The sequence below is a fragment of the Astatotilapia calliptera genome, chromosome 10, assembly GCF_964374335.1.
Source record: "Astatotilapia calliptera chromosome 10, fAstCal68.1, whole genome shotgun sequence".
In the NCBI taxonomy this organism is placed as follows: Eukaryota; Metazoa; Chordata; class Actinopteri; order Cichliformes; family Cichlidae; genus Astatotilapia; species Astatotilapia calliptera.
In genome coordinates, this window is record NC_137431.1 from 19683279 (window position 1) to 19704427 (window position 21149).

At 39.6% G+C, this 21149-nt stretch overlaps 1 protein-coding gene across 1 annotated transcript in view; it reads right to left on the bottom strand.

Annotated features, from left to right (window-relative positions):
• Positions 1 to 2418: 2418 nt before the first annotated feature.
• caln2 (calneuron 2) overlaps positions 2419 to 21149 on the bottom strand; it is a 29143-nt gene continuing 10412 nt past the window's right edge. Inside the window, exons 3-6 of the mRNA XM_026183175.2 lie at positions 20490 to 20633; positions 18498 to 18610; positions 7239 to 7392; positions 2419 to 2801 (exon numbers count right to left, since the gene is read on the bottom strand). Coding sequence (XP_026038960.1) covers positions 2674 to 2801; positions 7239 to 7392; positions 18498 to 18610; positions 20490 to 20633 — 539 coding nt within the window. The 3' untranslated portion in view covers positions 2419 to 2673. The remainder of the gene's footprint in view (positions 2802 to 7238; positions 7393 to 18497; positions 18611 to 20489; positions 20634 to 21149) is intronic.

The window sequence follows — 21149 nt, forward strand, 5'->3', positions numbered from 1 at the left end:
TCAAAAGGGTTGTGATGCTAATCGACAAAGGCGAAGAGATGGCCCATTGGTCAAATGTCAATATCAAAGACGAACCGACTTACAGGAATAAGTGTAGCATACATTATACAGCAGTTTATACAAGGACAATGAGGCAGTGAGAACATTCCAGTAAAACCTAATGTGAAGAAAACACACGATATATTGAATTCAATATAAAGTTTAACCATCCACAGTGAGGCCTACAGACTCTACCCTAGGTGACGTGAAACAGAGATGTTGGTGACGTGACCTTGTATTTGCATATTTATGAAAATGCCCTCTTCCGCACTCTGATTTGATTAATAGCTGGTAGAAACTAGAAAAATGGCTATTACTGTATAAATTGGAAAGTCAAATACAGTATGTGACAGTAGTACATACATACCTACATTTAGACCAAGGCTGTGCCACCACAAAGAAAGATTATTGGATTCCCTGTCTTTCAAAGACATGAAAACCTAAACAAGAACATGCATACTGATTTACAGTATTATACATTTTTGCTGTAATCTTACAAAGCTTTCTTAAATTTTTTATTTATTTTTAAAGAGAGCCCTCTCCCCTCTTACCTTCTTTATATTTTGTCTAAGCCGGACTTGTGGTTGCACATTAGTTTGACTGAAACATCCAGTTTTGTTTCTCTCCGCCCTGCCAAAGTGCTAGAAAACAAGTGAAATTGCTCCAAGTTCTAAGTGGAAACAAACAAGTCTACAATAATATCCCAGGGGAGCACAGTGCAGTCCGCTTACACTGCTGTTATGGCGTGTTGCAATCGGGATTAATAAACACTAGCATATATAAAGCTACATCTACATAGGGCTGGGCTATTTGGTTAAGATAACTGTAAACAATATTTGCTGTAATTTTCACTAATTCCTTAAATTTGTTTATGAAAACGTAACATTTTGCTCAGTCCCCACAATACTGTTCTAATCTCAGCACATAAATAATGATGTTTATTTATTCCCCAGCCCCAAACCAACACCACCGAGTACAGCTTCATCCTCAGATTTAATATATTGTGTCACTGAGATGTTCAACCTTGGCTGTCTCCATTACGCAAGAAGAGGAGCATGATTCTAATCTCCTACAAGGTCTTTCTTGGACTTTTTCATCCCAGTAAGCCTTGTAAAAAATAAAAAATAAAAATCTCTATTAAATCTGAACCATAGAACACAGCATTGACCCCAGAAACTACAACAGGTATCACCTTCAGTCTTTCATCCAACCTTGATCAACTGTTGCAACAATCCAGTTTGGCAAAGAAATGTTTGTTAAAAAAAGTGACCAATACAGACCAAAGTGCCCTTGTGACACTGACACAAAAAACATATCAAAGCTCAGATTTATTGGCGGTGTTCTTCCCCCCTGTAGACATAGTAAACATGGCTGTTCAGGCGTTTACCTGCAGTACTTATTTTCACCACTAGACGGCAACCTTGTCCAAGAAAACAACTGTATTAGACAGCATGTCACAACTCTATCCCTGATATAGCTCAGTAGTTTCTATCTTTCATACATTCTGCTGTTGAGAGGAATAATACATTACATAAGCTAAGTAGTATTATATATACAGTGAAATCCATGGGGAACAAGTAGGGGTAATGTTTGGTATGGCAGTGTGTATTGTGGCATGCTTTTGCTTGGTTTATGTTTACCACAGCTGGGCAGTATTACAGTGACATGCTGAGATGAAACATTTTCTCCCAGCACATTCCTAAACATATTTTTCAGTCCTCACTCCATTTGATTAGATTTTTTTTAAAACCTTTCCAAGCTTACTCGTGGACACCACTGTTTTTCACATCTCACACAAATCTTCCTTGACCAAGCAATCAATCAATGAATCAATCAATGAATCAATCAATGAATCAATCAATACTACTAGTGGGATAGCAATGACTGTTGAGTGGGTTGTCACTGAGTACTGAGTTGTGCTTCTTGTAGATTCACATAGAACGTATGTGACCCAAGACTGGTGGACTAATGTAAATGTTTCACAAAGTCTTTTGTATACATAACTATATATATATATATATATATATATATATATATATATATATATATATATATATATATATATATATATATATATATATATATATATATATATATATATATATATATATGTGTGTGTGTGTGTGTGTGTGTGTGTGTGTGTGTGTGCATTTCAATACTGTGCCCACCATTCACTCATTCCACATTCAGTGCAACTTCTGAAGTTGTCCATAATAACCATTATTTGTTTTCTGTAATTAGGAATGGCTCAAAGCACCTGATACACATTTTCGGTAATTAGAAAATCAAGTTTAAAGGGTGGTCTTGTTCTTGAAAACAACAAAATAATACCCTCCCCCCTTAATTTCAGTGTTTTATATAAAAACAGAATTCTTTTGCAGTTCAGGTTCCTTACGATCAGTAAATCCAGTGACTTTATGTGGTGACATCGTCAATACAACTCCTTTCATTTTACTTATTTTACTCATTGTCTGCCTTTGTAAGTTCAGTTCAAATAAAACTTAAAAAAACAAAAAAACAAAACTCAACTGATTGTTTAGAGAAGTGCTTGGGTTGTGGTCCAGCTTTGGCTGCAAAGACAAGATGTGAGGTCATGGCTGTTCTGTCCACTCCCCATGCTCACAGTGCAATTGGTTACTCCATGCCGTTCCGCAGCATCTGATTGGCTGCGATAAGCATGACACTGATGATGAAAGCCATAGCAAAGGCGCAGATCAGGCTTTTCCTGACACACGTTTGCCTATTCTTCTTCTTGGGATGAACTGAGAGAAGTGAAAAAAGAAGAGAAATGAAGAGATTATTATAATTTGTCTTTTTTTTTTTTGTACATCTTATTTTTTGTCATGGTAAATTCAGTTGCTACTGCATTCAGTTTGAAAACAAAGAAATAGAAACTGGACGTTCAAATGAATAGTCTTTGTGACTTCCTGTTTTAGTTAGAAGTCACTCACTTTCATGCACTGTGGTTTGTTTTACTTTCTCCCCGTGTTTTTCCCACCAATTTTGTGCACCACCTGTTACTAATCTAATCCATCTCCCCAGTGTACATATCCCTAGCTCTCCAGTAATAAGCTCCCAGATTGTCTCGTTCCGCTCAGTCATCAAGTTATCAAACAATTTACTTCCTTCTGTGTGGTATTCTCCTCATTTCTTTGATTTACTACATGGGTTGTCTGTCTGTTCCTCTTTTTTTCTCCCATTACATCTTCTGCATTCTTTGCTATGCCAAGTGGCCATCTGTATATGACCTCAACTTGGCAAAATATTTGAGGTTTGGATTTTATCCTGGCCCTGGTTGCCTCTATTTGGGTCCTTCTGTCATGTAAGGTGTTTGCTTGACATTTCGGGAAAAGAGCTCCCTTGCAGGGAGTTAAACCAGAAGATCAATATCACTTTTATGTTAGGAATTAGGTGTGGAGTCAGAGCTAAGAGGCAGTCAGCTTAACTCACCCTAAAAGTCAGGTGAAACTACAGCATCTCTAATGCTCTGCCATGCTTTAAAATTTGTACCCGTGAATAACCTTCTAACATTCGCAAGCAGCAGATACTCGAAGTCAACACAGGTGGCCAAAAATAACACCTGGTGAGTTTTATGGTTGCTTGTAGGTAAAATTGATCGGACAATTTCTTGGAAGGTCTTTCTTTTGTGTTAGCATATATGCTAAGCTAACCACTTGCCGGAGCTAGCTTCACACTATACTTAGATCACAGGTGCAAGAGATATCTCACAAGAAAAACAAGCACAGTATTTTCTCAAAATGTTGCATCATGGTATGAAACAGGTAATAGATAGCCCCCTTGGTTTTCTGCTGCTCTCACAGTTGATTGTGTCTTTAAAAAGAAAAAACAAAACAGTTAATTGGCTTTATATGGAGGCAGGCCTTGTTACATGCTGATCTGGTGATTTATAATGGCTATACAACCGCGTCTTGGTGTGCAGCATTAAAAAAGAAGTCAGTGGATGTTCTCACAATCTCAGTGAGGCAGTTTTAGGGGATACAGTCTCCCACCCATATGCAACCTCCATGATCATATAATCAAAGCTCATGTGAAATCTAAGTGACTTCCACTAGCTGAGTGAAAACTCCAACATATTACCAAAAGCTTCAAAATGCAACTAAATGGACCTTTGAGTTGAGACTGTTTTAACACGGCATTCAAGAAAGAATGTGTGAAGGTTTAGAAAATAAAGTCTGCGGAACAATAAAGGTAACGGGCATTTTCTCTCCAAGTGTCTAATGGTCTTCATGAAGAATTCAGCTTTTACCATTTTAACCTGTTCCTCGGGAGACATGTTGGTTCTTTGACTCAAACAAATGCAGGTGAAGTAGCAGCTAACATTTCTGGTTGCCATGTTTTGCAGCTTATCTCGGTGACCCAGATCGTCGAGTTGAAGCGTCTCCAGTGTAAAGACAATCAATTCATCAGAGGCAAAAACTGGTTACAACGCACGCAAAGCTGCAAAGCAAAAACAAAGACAAGAGGCGCAAGGTGGAACTTTTGTTCTGCTTGGGGTGTTTGGGATGACAGGCCCCTGCTTTCCTCCTTAAAGACATTATCTTTGGAGACTGAGAGAAAAAGATGAGCAGAGACAGATGTGTCCTCCAACAGGCCTTGAAGCAGGAGTAACAACCAAAAGTTTCCTTGCTGTCAGCCTGCTTGTCTCAGGTTGTTAGTATCACACACTGCATCAATAAATCAAGTCAGCGCTCAGACTTGGGGATCTAAGAGGAACTGTGAAAGGCACTGGGGTCCCACTGGACAGGAAGCAGATGGGAACGAAGCAGCCATGAAAGAGGGAAGCTGAGTATATGGGAAGAGGGTTAAATGTGGAGAGGTGTACAGCTGTCCTTTAGAAGTGATGTCTATACCTCTTCATGTCTTCTACATCCTCCCCCTGCCTATTTTCCCACTCTCAACATTTTTATACTTTCCATTTTGCTCTCCCTAACTCCACGATACAGCCTTCCCTCAACACCAAAAACTTCGTGAAAGAGAGTGCCAAGCCAGCAGTTCCCTGATCCTCTTTAGCCTCTTATCTTCTGTCCCTTCTCTGCTTAGTTTCACCATTTCCCTCCAGCTGTCTCTTTTTAAGGTCTCCCCAAGACTGAGTCCCAGTGGATTCATTAAGGCTTTCTAAGTTTTTCAATGTGTTTGATCTTTCTTTACCTTTGTCTTAGTCTTACTCAGTGGATGTTTCACAGCAGACAGGCAATTTTGGGCTCTGCAGGGTCAGGTTTAGGCTTTCATTTCCCTATTCTCCCTACAGCGACATAAGTTGTTCATAGGCTGGAAAAATATTGCCTGTCTTTCAGCTGTTCAGTCAAACATTTAGCAAGGCGTCAATCTTCAATCTGTCTTACTCCTGGCTTCAAAAACTTACAGACATTAATTTATGACTGCAGGATGTTTAGATTTTATCATCTAAATATTACTTCAGCAGTCTTGATTTTTCATAGTCTTTTTGACATGATCAACACTTTACAGGTGAAACTTCTGTGATGGATATAGCAACAGATTAGAAAATGAAGGATTTCACCTCAAAGTTTTGCTAAACAACACTTAAAAGGTTGCTTCTGCGAGCCTGAGGATTCACCCATAGCACAGTGCTATGTAGTTTCCACTTTGTTCCAGTAGCACTAAGTTTTCTCCTTTCCTCAGACTTTTCATTTCTCTTAACTTTATTTCTCGTGAGCAGCTGGTTTGCTCTGGCACATCATGACTCCCAGTCAAGTCCCATAGCACATTCACTCATTTGTTGAAGTTGTTTTGATTCAGTCAAAAGACTGTATTTAAAGCAAAGGTTTTAGAATTTTACTTGTTGCTGTCGGCTATCTGTACAGTCAAACCTGTCTTTGCAGTCAGAGGAGTTAACCTTCTTTTGGCTTAAGCACTTCCACATCAGCCAAAAGCTCACATACAGTCCATGATTCAGTCCTTGGTTTAGTTTGTAGACAATGATAAGCTGGCTGACAGCACACACTTGCATCAGTGGCTCTCTCTAGACATAGTCAAAATGAAACCAGGGCAGCTGTCAAGATCATGTCTGACTAGACAAGCAGAAAAACAAAAACAATGACTCTGTGCAGGTAAAGTGTGCACGAGGGCTCCTGTAAGAGAACTGATCACTGCAATAATCCTTTGCTGATGGTAAATGGCTAGTATAATGTTTGGAGTGTTGCTTATTTTCTTACACACTGCTGAGATCAGACGACTCGTGCCTGTGCCTCAAGTATGAAGGCATAAAGCTCACCATAGCGAAAAAGTCTGGAATCAGAGAGCTAGCCTGGCACTCTACAAAACTCCACACCTAAACCGTAAATACAGCTATTTGTGGTGTCATGGCAAATAGTTATGAGTGTTATCGTGTGCTTTAATTATTTGCTTGAGACGTTTCACTGAGTTTGCCAAGCAGACTTGAGGAAGTCAACACACAGTGTTCTGCAGCTTAACCGCTTCATTTTGTGTACTGATAAAAGACAGAAAACCCCCCAAAACAAAACACACCAAACTGTGAGTGTTAGAGGCTTTTTGGGTATTATTCTTTGCAGAGAACCAGGTTAGCTGCCAAAGTGAAATTGCATTTCTTTTTTACTCCATTTACTCATCCATTTAACTGTGGTCAAGTTGGCCAGAGGTATGATTTAGTTTTGTCCAAAACAATAAGTAGCAGCTGCCTTATCTGTCTTGTTACAGGCATTTTGGTGAAGATTTTTCCACAGTCACTGAAGAAACAAGTCAGAGTTTGCATTAAGTTAGCTCACAGCAACTTGTACAGATGTCCTGATCTTATACATGCTGACCATGTTTTTCTCTTTCCATTTTTAATGAATATGGCTAGTTAGCAATGCAGGAAGATGATGCCCTAATTTCCATCCTCCTGAGCTCTGATTGGTTGATTATCTCTCATAAACAGCCACCAGGGATAATCCAGAGATGTGGAGAGAGAAAGAAACTGGTTTCCCCCTGCTTCTTGTCTAATTGCCTCTTGGCTGTAGCTTCATAGCACACAGTAATAAAAGCGATATCGATCTACTCACCAGGCTCTTGGCAAAAAAACAAATATGTGTACTTTGGATTGTTTAATCAGTTCGAATAAGCATAGTGCATGTTGTTATTTGAATCATTAAGAGATTACTGTTTACTGCCCAAAACACCTTTTTATACCAACAAAGTTTCCACGAGAACGGCTTCCTCACCTCCCTCATACTCAGGGCAGTTCCCTGAGGTTTCATTGAGGCTTTCCTCCTCGGTGATGATAATGTTCTCTATGTCCTTCATTGTCAGGTGGTCCCGGAAGGCGTGGAACAGCACCTGCTTCAGCTCATCCAGAGACAGCTGCTGCATGTCGAACTGCAGGGGCACACAGCAATCAATGCAGATACACAGTCAAACACAGGCCGACTTCATGAGGGCAGATAAATATAGAAGAATGAGGTGTAGGAAATGACGCTATATATGAATATATTTTTAATTAGTCAACAGCGTAACGCAGGGATACAGTATGTAGGTAGGAACTGTGTCAGTTGTAATGTAAAGAAAACTGGAGCTATTTTTGGTGCATGAGTCATGATATAATTCTGTTTTTCCTGTTCACATGTATAGGCGGAGAAACTGGCATGTTGGCTTCCATGTAGGTGGTCGTTTTGTGTAATTGTTTCATATTATTAATAAGGGTATCAAATATCCATGACTTGAAGTCTGAATCTTTGCCTCTGTCCAACATCTATTCTACCCCCCAACCACCCAGGGGCTCAATCCAGGGATACTCATGGAGCCCTCAAGCCCAGCATGCAGGCCTAGATTATTTACCTCACTGACTGCCTGAAATACAATCAGTCGCTTGGTTTAGCACGGCAGATGGACACAGAGAGGCAGGCATGGCGAAGACGAAGAAAAGAAGGGTTTGATGGAGAAAGGAAGAGAGAGACACAGAGATAAGAAAACAGGAAAGCACGATGAGGTCAAAGAAAAGGGAGATGTGTGAAGTAGTGGGAGACAGATGGAGAAAACAGAACTGGCAGACAATGGTGGTAAAAAAGTAAAAGAGCTGCGTTTGTGAAGAAGAGATGCTCATTTTAACGAGAAGATAATCCTGCTCTTGCTTTACTGACTTGCTCACTATACGCTAAAATACTAAAACCAGTGTGCTTTATGACTAATGACTTTAGGGAAAACCACAGATGTTGAATGAAAAGGGGAGGGAGGGCTTATAAATGATTTTAGAAGCATGACTGTTAGATTTGTATTGTTGATTGTCATTTATGCTTAGAAATATCTACTCATATATGCTTATATGCTTTGTGTGTATGTAGACGTCATATGTTAATGAACCTATGTATATTCATGTAACCTCAATAAAAGAGCAGCGTTACGGGGGAGTGGACGAGAGCAACTGGGGTCAAGCGAAGGAACGGCGTTTGTCCAGTTCTCTCCCGTGCAGGAGAAACATAAAGAACTTTGCCTACTCGTGTCTTGCTTTTGCTGTGTAGTAGAATTGTCTTGAACGTTCCAGCGAATAGGTTTACGCTGCAAACCTATCAATGACCTTGCGTGAAACCTAAACATGTCTTTGGGACTTACAAATTTTTGGTTAATCCTTACATCACCTGCCTGGTCAGGCTTGAAGTTGAGGCCCATTTCTTGTTTAATCGACAAGTTTCACATTTTGGGGAAAAAACAAACAAACTGATTTGCTTTCTTTCTGGAATTTCAATGTGCAGTCTCGTCTCTGTCCATTAAATATGATGCTAAAGCCAGTACATAGTTCGCACAGTGATATGGAACAAAGGGGGAACAGTCCTTTGCCAAATATAGGCTTGTATAGCTCACAAATTACAGAGTCAGAATAAAGGTTTTCCCATTTCCAGACATTAGTGAATACAGCTGTGACAGCATATTTGGACAGATACTGTATGAGAGTGGTATTAAGCTTTTTTTTTAAACTCTGTGTCAGAAAATAATTGATTTATAGCATCATCTTCGAGATGTATTAGTGAGTCTTGTCCTGACTCTGAGATCATTCTTTGTCTTTGTTATTATTTTTTTCTGTGTCCTGTTGTATTTTGTCATACTTACACTTCCTTTCATTGCCTGTCCTGCCCTACTGTCTGTCACCTGTGTCTAATTGTCCTTCATTTATGCGTTTAGTAGCCTCTCCTCTGCCTAATTGCCTTTGTATCGTGTGTCATGTTCTTCAGCATTTCTCTTTGGAAGTTTTTTCTCCCTTAACATCATGATGCTCAGTAGTGGTCCGAGAACGGATTTGAGAACTAAACATAACAGGAAGAAGAAGTTTGATTTTTGTAGTTTTTTCCCCCGCCATGGCCACTACTGAAGCCGCTGATGTCAGTCCTCTCTTTTCCACGGATGCATTCCCAGTGTCCAATCTAAAACCAGTTCCACACATTTCCACTGACTAAAGACGGTGCCAAAAAGCCAGCACCAGCATGGCATCACAAAATTACTGGGCCCAAAATCAGGATCGATGCCAGCAGTGGATAGAGGAGGGGCAAGAGCATCTCAGATGATTTGCAAATATGAAGATTGTTTAAGCTTCTGTTTCTATTTTGTGCATTTAAGCGTTGTGCTCATGTTTTGTATTTTAGGTTCCTAAATGCTAGTGCTTTGATTACACTGAACATTTGAAAATTGTTTTGAGAAGGAACAAAATTCTGTGTCATAAAATGAATTCCTTTTGGTATCATAAAGAAAAAAAAAATCTTACACATAAAAATCCCCAAATTATTAGCTAATTTGGGGAATTTCTGATTTATAACAGATCTCAAGACTGCAAGAAAAGAAAAAAGTGAATCATAACTGATATATTGACCCATTAATAGAAATGTCCTTGAACAGGCATGGATACACATGATAACAAGGACTTGTGTCAGGTCTTTATGTATTTTGCACGTCCACTTCTCTGTGCTCTGCAAATGTGTATTGATTCCAATCTAACTGTTCGTCTTGCCTTTCCTGGGGATTTACGCTTTAATTATGGAAACATGCATTTGGATGCATACTCGCACACAAACCCACACAAATGAAAGCAAACTTGAGACACTGCAGTAAATAACTGCAGACACAAAACTGCACAGACAGACACCCTCTCTGGGTTTCTATCTCATCCTCTTCTCCCTCTCTCTCGCTTTCTCTCTCTCTCTCACACACTCTCACACACACACACACACACACACACACACACACACACACACACACACACACACAATTCAACACCCACGCATGCAGATGCTTTTATTTGGTTAGCTAAGGTAAAACAACCCATAGGAGATTATTCACAATTTGGCAAACATGAAACTAAAGCAACTTTTATTTTCAAAAGGACAAAAGTGACAGGAGTGGGTAAAGATAGAGGGGCTGTAAGACACAACAAACAAGATTCAGTGCAGGGGTATGAGTTGTAATCATCTTAGCCAGAGCTGAAAAACAAACTGCAACAACAAATCATAATTCCTGGCTTAAATAAAACTGTCACTCTACCACCCAAAAAGCTGGCAGTGGAACAGGGATCCATCTTCACATGCTTTTCTTGATTTTTCTCTCATTTCTTTCCATGTTGGGAATTTTTTTTTCTTACTTCAATGAAACTCACAGAGGGAGCTGACTGCAATGTAAAGTACCTTCAGGCAAATTTGTGATATTGGTCTATGAAAATAAATTGTCTTGACTTCTGTTAAATTTGCAATTAGCATAAAAAAACCTGTTTAGACTTTTAACTGAATAATGCTGCCTTGTCTGGTGCTCCAGGGCAAATAAATAGGGTTTGGTAGCAGCAGTTGGAGGGCATGAGCTGACTGACTTCTGCTATCTTTCTTGCCATAGCTGTCTCTAAATTGAATAGATACAAGGAAATGGAGGAAAACCTCTTCGGACTGCAGCCGCAGGACAGACGACATGACAGGTGAGGCAGGAGCATGGAGAATGTACAATGTTCCTGACTGTCTATCGACTGGGTGAAATCCACAGTGGTACTTGTTACTAAGCAGCAGAGTGATTTCTCCTCCTGCCAGGTCTCTGACATCCCCCCTCCCCAAACACACACACACACAATGAAGACCAAGAGTTTTCCTGTCAGAGCATTTTGTCTTTCACTGACTGAGCTCAAATATGTCATTTGTGTGTCTCTCTATATAGAAATGTGTGTTTGTATGTGAGTGAATGGTTGACAGAGAAGCAGCAGGGGATCGCGAGCAGTGACCGGTGACATATCGAAGGAGCCAGGACACATCAATCAGAGGAACAGGTGCTTACACGCCGTCCTTCCTTACTAATCCTCCTGTCCTCGAACAACACAGGCTTGTTTCGTCATTCGTCCACCTGCTTCGTCTTCTGACCCTTTCTCTAAAAAGTCACCCAGAGCGACATCCCGAAAGCAATGTTTCTTTTATTCTGTACACTTCCCCCTCACCACCTAGTTCTTCTGTCTTGCAGCAGTGCTGTCACAGTTAGGCGTCATCTTCAAGTTCAAGTAAAGTTTTTGGTTTGACTGCATGTGGCAGTGCAAAATTGACTTAAAAAAGGCAGAAGCTACAGTCAACCAGAAATGAATAATAGATAAACAAGAGCCACGGGAACAGAAATCAATTGCAGATGTATGTGAGGGAATAAAACTGAAAATAGGAAAATTCTCAATTGAAAGTTGCTGAAACTCACTAGGCACCATACTGGTCACTTTTCAAACACGTGTTAAAGTAATCCACTTAATCTCACTGCACTTTAAAATATGGGGAAGCAGGGACACAACATTTTTAAAACGCACTAATCTTTGCTTATTAGAATGAACACTGTGGTGTGTTTTTAACAGCTGTAGATGCAGACAGTCTTTCCTTTGGGTTTCAGTTTTCATTGATAAAATAACTCACAGCTGGCTACGCTTAAAAAAGATGAAAACTTAACAAGTTGATGATAGAAATTTAGAACCCTGACTTAAATATCAGTTAATATTTTTAATGAATATTTGACACAGATTAATCATCTCTTTGACACATTACATGACTTGAATGAATTAAACCTCTGAGTGCAGTCCCTGTAAAAATTCATCTCTTGTATTTTAAATGGCACTGACTCCAGAGGTGGCTAAAGTACACACTTTCTTTACTGAAGTAGAAGCACAGACACTTGTGTTTAAAACAAAAACAAACAAACAAAATAATACCAGCACATGAGAATGAAATGTCATGCCAATCTAAATCTATTGAATGTACTTAGCTGGAATCTCTTATGTAAGACACAAGCAGGGAAATAGTTATATTTTCTGCCTACATTGTAGATGGGTGACTATTCAGGTGCCTCCTGAATCGAACCTACAGAGAGGAGTGCTCCATGGTGCCACCAATTACTCACCCGTGTAGTTCCACTGCAAACCTCACTGTCACTCACACTGAAATCTAAATGGTGCAATCTACCTATGCTCGGTGTGTACACTCTTATGCATCGGGGAGGGGATTCCACATCGTGCCTAGCCCCTCAACAAGTGACCACACCGCCACTAAAGACACAGCATAAAACCTTAAACAAATTAGTAAAAGATAAAACAAATACACCCTAAGTTACAGTACTTTATAAAAGCAAGATTTAAAATACAGAAAATAATTCTGAGTAAAAGACCATAAAACCAGGACTCAGTCGAGGCCAGTCCATAAACGTTTGTAAGATAACAGGCCACAACAAGACAGAATAAATCCGAACAAGACCGCAGCAGTATGGCACAATCCACTTTCTAAAGGGCGATACTAAAATGAACAGCTTTCATGAGCAGACCTGCAGTGCTTAGCTGCCTAACGGTCTCAGCTACCTTGGATGGGAAAAGACTGCCAAATACCTCCATGTGGTAGTGAAGCGCAGCTGTTTCTTATAGGGCCTCTAATTAGCAGCTGGGAAGGTGTGGATGTTAGTGCTGCATTTGCGGACATCACGTAAAAATCTACTTCACTACATTACCTTTATATCTAACCTCTCTTCTTCCTGTCCTGCCCTGTCTTTCTTACATCTTTCTCCATCTCTGAGAGAACTTTTTTCTCTGGCTGGGAAACAGAGTAGCTACAGACACGGTGAGTGACAAACTCCGCACAAACAGTCTGTATATTTGCTGATATTTCTTGAGCTGCATTTGAAATGTTGCATTTGAAATTGCCTGCCACTTAAAAAATGTTGCTCCCTTTATACTTGCTCCTCTTCTGTAGAGCTAGCTAGATACTCACATACTCCAAACTAGAGATGTACCGATCCGATATTACGTATTGGTATTGGTCCGATACTGACGTCAATTACTGGATCGGATATCGGAGGGAAATAAAAAATGTAATCCGATCCATTAAATATCAAAAAACCTCACAAAACTTGCAACATGGCGTAACTCGGCTCATAACCGTAGCACGTCGGAGCAGTGTGCATCACGTGATAGAGCGGCCATCTGGCATTTCATCTCCAAGGAAGTTATCCCAGAGAGAAGTAAAGCAAGTGCGTAAGTTCGTCTCTGAATGTTTATAAAGCATTTCCGCGTTAAGCTTAACAACCGATATATGGAGCGACTGCCTCTTCTCTCTCCCTCCCTCTCCTGCTGCTACTTCAGTCATGAAACTGATCAATGATCAGCTGATCGGCTTTTCTGTCAGGAGTCCGTCTCTCTTGTTTGTTTTTGGCCCACTTCACACCAGAAAGAGGAAACCAGCAACCGAACAACAGCAGCACGTTTAAGCTTAAGCTGTTGTTAGAATTTATTTAATATTACTTTGTACACCAGGATCCTTTTCTACGTAGCTGACGGCTGGTAACTGTGCAGGGGCGGATCTAGCAAAGTTTAGCCAAGGGGGCCGATAGGGCATGAACAGGGAAAAGGGGGCACAAAGACATACTTTTCTTTCTTATTCTCATTTAAAATGTCTAGCTTTTATTAAATAATTATCTGACACCCAAAGTTTTAATTTGATGTAAAATGAATAGAAGTCCATTACTGTATATAGTAACTATTAAGTCTAATATATACCCCAGTAAGCTTTTCCTTTGGGAAGGTACCATCTGTGCAGTCTGCAATTCTGTTAAAGAAAGATGTTGAATCTATTTAATTATTCTTGAAAAATAATTGATTTCTGTGCATTTTCTTTTCACACTGCATCAAATTAAGGTTGATTACGTCGATTAAGTATCATGAGGTGCAGCGTGAGGGGTAGTTCCCTATTTTGTTTTTGCTTTTTTGTTGCTGGGAGTTGGAACCCTATCCGGTCGTTAAGTCTGACGTCACTAGCCCTGTCTGGGCCTAAACTCCGCTGCAGGTCCATATATCAAACAATCACTATGGCATTACTGAGAGTTGAAAAACTGTCTAAAGTCTTTCATCTTTAATGAAATGATCAGCGTTCTGCTCTACCAGGTGTAACAATTGAGTTTAACATCCAGGCATCCATGAAAACGGAATTTATGACATTTAACGGAGTTAGAAGTTAGCAGGAAGTTAGCTCGCTAGCTTCTATCTAAATACAATATAGCATGTCCTGACTGCCAGGTTTTGGAAACAAATTAAAACGTACAGCTCTGTTATCACTTCCAACATAAATGAAGACAGAAAACTAAACAGCAGTGACGTTTGTAAGGTTACTGAAGTTGGGCTAGCTGGTATATAATGATGTGCTACGTGACCGCTAGCGACACAGCTATGTTAGCTTAATATAAACAAGCTAACTTTTTTTTCCACTCGATAAAAGTTAGCGTGAGTGTTCTCGGTGGTCAGGAGCAAATGTAATCGCATGGCAGGATGCTGTAAAAGGACCAAACTTCAGCCAGGAGAACAACTGAGATAATCCATCCACAATACGAGGTTAGTCATTCATATACTGCTGCATGGGCTGGGCTTTAGTTACATCCTAAGGTTTTAAAAACTGAGCTTAAATAAATGATTAGCGGTAATAAAAGCCGAGGGAGGTCAACAGGGATCACTGACTGTTTTAGGAGCTTTTTGAGATCAAATAGAAGAAAATACAAAACATTAAACATGTTAATAAAACAAAAGCCATATTAAACACAGACTACTTTAGGCCCGGAAGTAGGATTCGTCATGTCATCACTTAACGACCGGATTAGTTAGGTTGCTTAATATTTACGCTAAGTACTCTTTAAAATACCAGAATAGGGAGGATGGAGTAGGTTTAAGTTTATTAGATTGATCAGTATTGCTGAACTATGAAAATTTTTTTTTGCATACAGGTATAACAGAATACCTTTAGTCTTGTTGTTTTTTAAACTTGAGTATGACTTTGATCATCTGAAAGGCAGGACTCCTGCTGTGTCAAACATTACTTCCTGAAAAAAAAAAGAAAAAAAAAAGAAGAAAAATAAATAAATAAATAAATAAATAAATAAATAAATAAATAAACTTCAGTATGAACTTATACAAAATGCAGCAAGATAAAAAAAAACAGTATTATTGATTAAAAAACACTATATCGGATTCATATCGGTATCGGCAGATATCCAAATTTATGATATTGGTATCGGACATAAAAAAGTGGTATCGTGCCATCTCTACTACAAACACAACTTACGGATATCTACACAGCTCTGAAGTTTGCCCTGCTGAAGTGTAGATTTTACTACAGCAAAGTAGAACCAAGTTCAGTCTCTTGAAGATTTGCAGGAGTGTTAAGTAACACTTATTATTACACATATTATTCTGTATGTCAGCTGCGATACACACTACCTAATTATTTTTGTACAACTTGAATGAAAAACAACAACAGCAACATTTGACTTCAGTACCAAACACAACAATTTGACAATTGTTGCAAACATTTGCACATATACTTTTTCCACAGTGAAAACAAAAACAAGGCTACAGCACATTTTACCTGCAATGCCTGGAAAGAATCTGCTGACAGATTTTGATGACATACGATGCTGCTTTCTGAAAGCTGTTGGGCTCATCAGCTATAATTCACAGTGAAGTTACAACTACATGTATAGCAAGAAGTATAGCAATACACAATTTGAGATGTTGTTTTTTTATTTTTAATAAAACATGATGTTTTAAAATAAGTCACTTAAAAATCGTTTTGTTTCATTTAACCCTTTACCTCTAATGAATAATCTAATCCTTTCTGTGCTCTCGATTACCTTTTCTTTCCTACTTAATCTTCTTTTTATAAACTATATCTGTGATATTTTTGTCTCTTTTCCCTGCTCCCTGCCTACTCTGGTTGCCCCACTGGCTCATAAACCTTGCATGCCTCATTACAGGTTTGGGCTTTCTACTCTGGTGGCCAGTGTTTGGGTCCTGTCATCACTGTAACATCACACTATACATGGTTTCTGCAAATGAGGTTAAACATGCTTTGGTGGCAGGAGTAGCTTAGGTGGTTGAGCAGGCTGGCCATTAAATGTTGGGTTGGTTCAATGCCCGATTCCTCCTGTCTGCATGTTGTGCCTGTGAACATGAATCCAGGAAATGCTCCTGGCATGTTTTGGAAAAATGTGGAAGCCCATTAGGACAAAACATGCCTGCCAAATAAATGTAATGAAAGGCTGGCCACAATCATAACACGATGGCGATCCCACAGACCTCCTTCCCACTCGCTCAGCATAAACATATTTCTCATAAGCTATAAACACTGTTAAGATATTGGTTTAAAAACTGTTGTTTGTAAGTGACTGTCTTTAGGTGCTGCAGCTTAATTTGCAATGGAAGAGTGGGTGCTAGCTTTCTCAAATCTAATTTACTGGCTGTCAGAGCGAATGCGGTAACTTGATTCGGGAGTTTTTCAAAGCAGATATCTAAAGCTCAGTGAGATCGCACTCACACCACGCTACAGTGGAAAATCAACAGTGAACCAGAGGAGTTTTTTCAGAGGTACACCAAACAAAAAGAACGCAGAATCACACGACTGCGCAGAAGTCAATAAACAGGTACGCACGGCAGTTCCACTCTCCCCAGTGAAACCATCATGCATCTCTCAGAGCGCAGATATTATTCGAACATACTGAACTGAGTCATTATGGCCCATCACAATGTATCCATCATGGCGGACCTCTTCCATCTCTCTCAACATGATGGCTCTGCCTCTTTTCCCGTCTCCCACTGAGGTCTGTGGAAAATAAACAGGCTCACAAACACACACACAAAATCCCCCCCTTTTGCTTTTCCTACATTCCGTGCTTCCTGACTCTACTGTCATTTCCCCCATCTCTTCTTCTTGTTTTTGTGAGGTGAACATTTCAAATCACCCTTGAGATGCACACTGTCTGCGACCTTCACAGTTTCTCTTACTCCGTCTGTCACCCCCCCCCCCCCCCTTTTTTTTTTTCTTGTGTGCTTTTCCTTTGTACTTCGATATCTTTATGTGGGGCATCCCCCCACACCACCCCCACAAACTCCCCATCCCTGCTTATTGTCCAGCTCTTCTCTCTATTCTGTCATCTCTTTCAGCCTCTCTGGCTTGCACACTGTCTGTCTTGCTCCATCTATTTGTCAGAGATTCAGCATGTCTCATTTATAAAAGGTGTTCTGTTTCACACAGCATTCCTCGTTTTAAAAATTGCCTTTTTTTTTGGTTGTTGTTTTTTGCAAGAATTTTCTTTGTTTTGTGAATGCGCGTGAATGGCTCATTGTTTCACCAGTTATATTGTCTAAAGTAACTGAACATTGAAACCTAGGATGAAGAATGCAAATGTGGCCCTGTGTGTGTTTGTAACCTGAAAGGCACACACACACACACACACTTCTTCATTTCAATGAGTCACCCTGTTTCTCCTCTCATTTGACTCAAGGAAAGCACTGAACAGCTTCCTGAGCACTGTCGCTGTGCTCATCCAACCGTCCTCGCACTCAGCCTCCTCCCTACACATCAAAAGCGCACGTACACAAACTCAAAACTTTGCACTTTTCATTATTGTTGCATGTCTTACCTACGAGGCACAGAAAAAAGACTCGGAGAGAAGCTAATTTCTGTCTACAACAATTTTCAAAAACAAAGTAAGCACATGCAAATGAGCTTTATTTACTGTGGTGCCTAATTTGAACAGTGCATCCCCAAACCCCTCATTATGATAATGCTCTCTGCAACACATTAAATGATAAACACATGTATGCCCAAAAATCTCCAAAAACGTACATAAAGAAACACACTTAATTCTCAGCAGGTCTCTTTTCCTTTAAGACTCAGATCCAAAAAGGGGGGGAAAAAGCTATGCAAGGGAACAGCAAAGGCAGGTAGGGGGGCTGAGAGTGTATTTTGTATGTGTGTATGTTTTATGCTTGCCTGCAGAGTTCTTGGAGAAACTAGGGCTGTTCTCAAAGATGTAAGACTTGTTCTGACTGTTAAAATACAAGTCAGAGGTGAGGCGGAAGAAGTAAGAGGAAGCATAAGGGATTGAACTGATAAATGATGAGGAGAGTGAGTGATGAGCAACAGACTGTTGACCAGCTGGGAGGAGGAAGCTTTGTCTCTCACCTGCCAGAAGATGTTGTCAATGGTGTTGCCTAGAAATCCTTCTCTGTTGTCAGATGACAGCAGCTTGGGCCCCAGTATCGTCATGAACTCCTCAAAATCCACCTGGCCGTCCCCTGCAGGTAGACAAACACACACACAGAAAAAGAGGAGCAAGGAGACAGACCAGCACAAAAAAACAATCAGATACTGAGACAGGAAGGATGGCAAAGCAGAGTTAAATAATGCATTTTATGACAAAGTTCATTTCTTTCCAGAAACAAAGGAGACAGATCAACAGATGGGTGTGTGCTTTCATCCATGACGAGCACTCGTGCAGCATCGGCCTTAATTCACCTTTCGGATACAATGCGTGGACCTGCACGAGTGTGTGCCTGTGTGTGTCTGTGTGACTGATTTTTGTGACAATTCAGGGATCATTTGGCAGATTTAAATTCAAAAGAGACAACTTTGCGTGTGCTTGCATTATGTATTCTGCAGCCGTATGTTGTTATAGATAACAGTCAACAGGCAGCGCCCCGTGGAATAAATACACGCACTATGGCAGCACATTGTAAACACCATAAAACACCCAGACTTATTACACTGTATATTGCCAATATTGATTTTATGACCAGTTAAAATTGTTATCTAATGTTCGGATTATTACGTGTTATCGTAAGGAGCATATTAGACGCATTAGTAGTCTGGACAAGGTGCGGTAATGTTGTGTGAGAACACCGTTGTGTGTGTCAATTATTTTTTTTATTCCCTCCTGAAAATTATTTGTAATTTGGAAGATATAATAGAGAAAAAAATGATTCAAACAATACCCACAGATAACGCTAGAGAGCCTGAAAATGTTCTATAAACACACCAACAATTCAGTATGTTGAATACAAAATTACGTTTTTGGTATATGAAGACATTCTTCTGAAGAAAATATATCTTCCTATACTTATTACAAAATTATGCATTTTTTGCAGTAAATGTCTTATTATCACTTTTAAATTATTTTTCAAAAATGACTAGGAGATTACAGACCCATAAAATAAACCATTATCTTGTATTATAGGATACTGCGCACATGAAAGAGCATCAGCTTGGTTCCAAAGCCTGACTACAGCTTCTCAAAAGTAATTTGAATTAACATAATATAGAATAATCTTATTTTTTTAAGACTATTTGCCTAAAGCTGAGGGAAAAGGATAATGCCGGATATCAGAGGATCAAGAATGCTTAAGAACTGATTTAATTATACATATAAAATACATCCGAAGAACTGCGCAGGTTTTCTGACACCTTATAAAATTTCTCATTCTTAAAATAATTTTGCCTTTCAGTGCTTTATGAGCGGTGACATGGGGATGATAGCAGTCAGGGGTAAAGGATTTTAAAAGAGATACTGTCTCTCAGCAGAACAAATGGCAGTGCTGCTCTCAAGCTGCTCATGGACGCAAAAAGCTTCTAGCTTTGACCTTTGATATTTACAGCGAGCCGTGAAATCAAGAGCAGGCTGATAAGAACCGGCCGAAAGACTGACTAGCTGGTTTGTGATTCAGGGACTGCTGATGAGAAATTGCGGCCCTCTGAGAATTTACAAGCAAAGCAGGAGTTTAAGGAGGAGGCAGGTTCTCTCTCTGTTGTCTCCAGGTGAATTAATTTTAGATAAGTGACCACCTGCTGCCATTTAGGCACTTCAAAGTTTGAAGGACACTGTAACTAAAACTAAAACCCCTTTTTAGCCTCAAGCAAGTGAAAGAGGAATTAAGTTCTGCAAGACTGCATTACTTAAGTCATTTACACTTCATTAAAAATGCAACACATTTAAAGATAATGATAAGCTTCTCTCTAAAAGGATAACATTACAACATTTTTTATTCCAATATAAACACAAATATTTTATGTAAAACAGTCGCACATGCAGAGTTGCACTCTGTGTTTTGCATATGTGAAAATGCATGGTTTGCTGCTCCATGCATGCACCCAAGAGTGTGTCCTTATGTAGCATCTTACCATCCATGTCCAGTCTCTGCATGATGATGGCTAACTCCACTTCACTGGGCATGTAACCCAGGGAACGCATGGCCATGCCCAGCTCCTGTTTGGAGATGAAACCATTCCCATCACGATCCAGAACACGGAATGCCTCACGGATCTCTGCGCAGCAAACATACAACACATCGCTGTGCATCACTGTCAGTCTCTCAGCTTCTTTATCTTGTTTGAGGAGACACATGTTTTAAAAGTTAAACCTACACACTTATCATAGATAAAACTCTCTGTAAATATTTATCTTGTTGAGGTCACTGTGTTGGTTTCTGGTTAGTTGGGAATAAAGTTACAAACTTCTTAATTTATGTTATAAGCTGGAAACTGAAACAGCCAGTGAAATCTCTTTATTGGCATTTCCCAAACCTCTTTCTTGTGTTCATATTAAATTATGTTTTGTTTTATTCATTTACATTAATTCATTCATATTTAAGTTACTTTGATTGATACGCAAAATGCAATTGCGTTAATAGTAATTGTTTCTGTCTCTGGGAACAAAGCAGCATGGTGTCGATTAAATGTCTAGCAGCTGAACTGCACGGATTGTTCATTAAACAAGATTACCATGAACCATAAAAAAGTGGCAAACATCAATATTTTTCACATCAGCAATCGATCAAATGC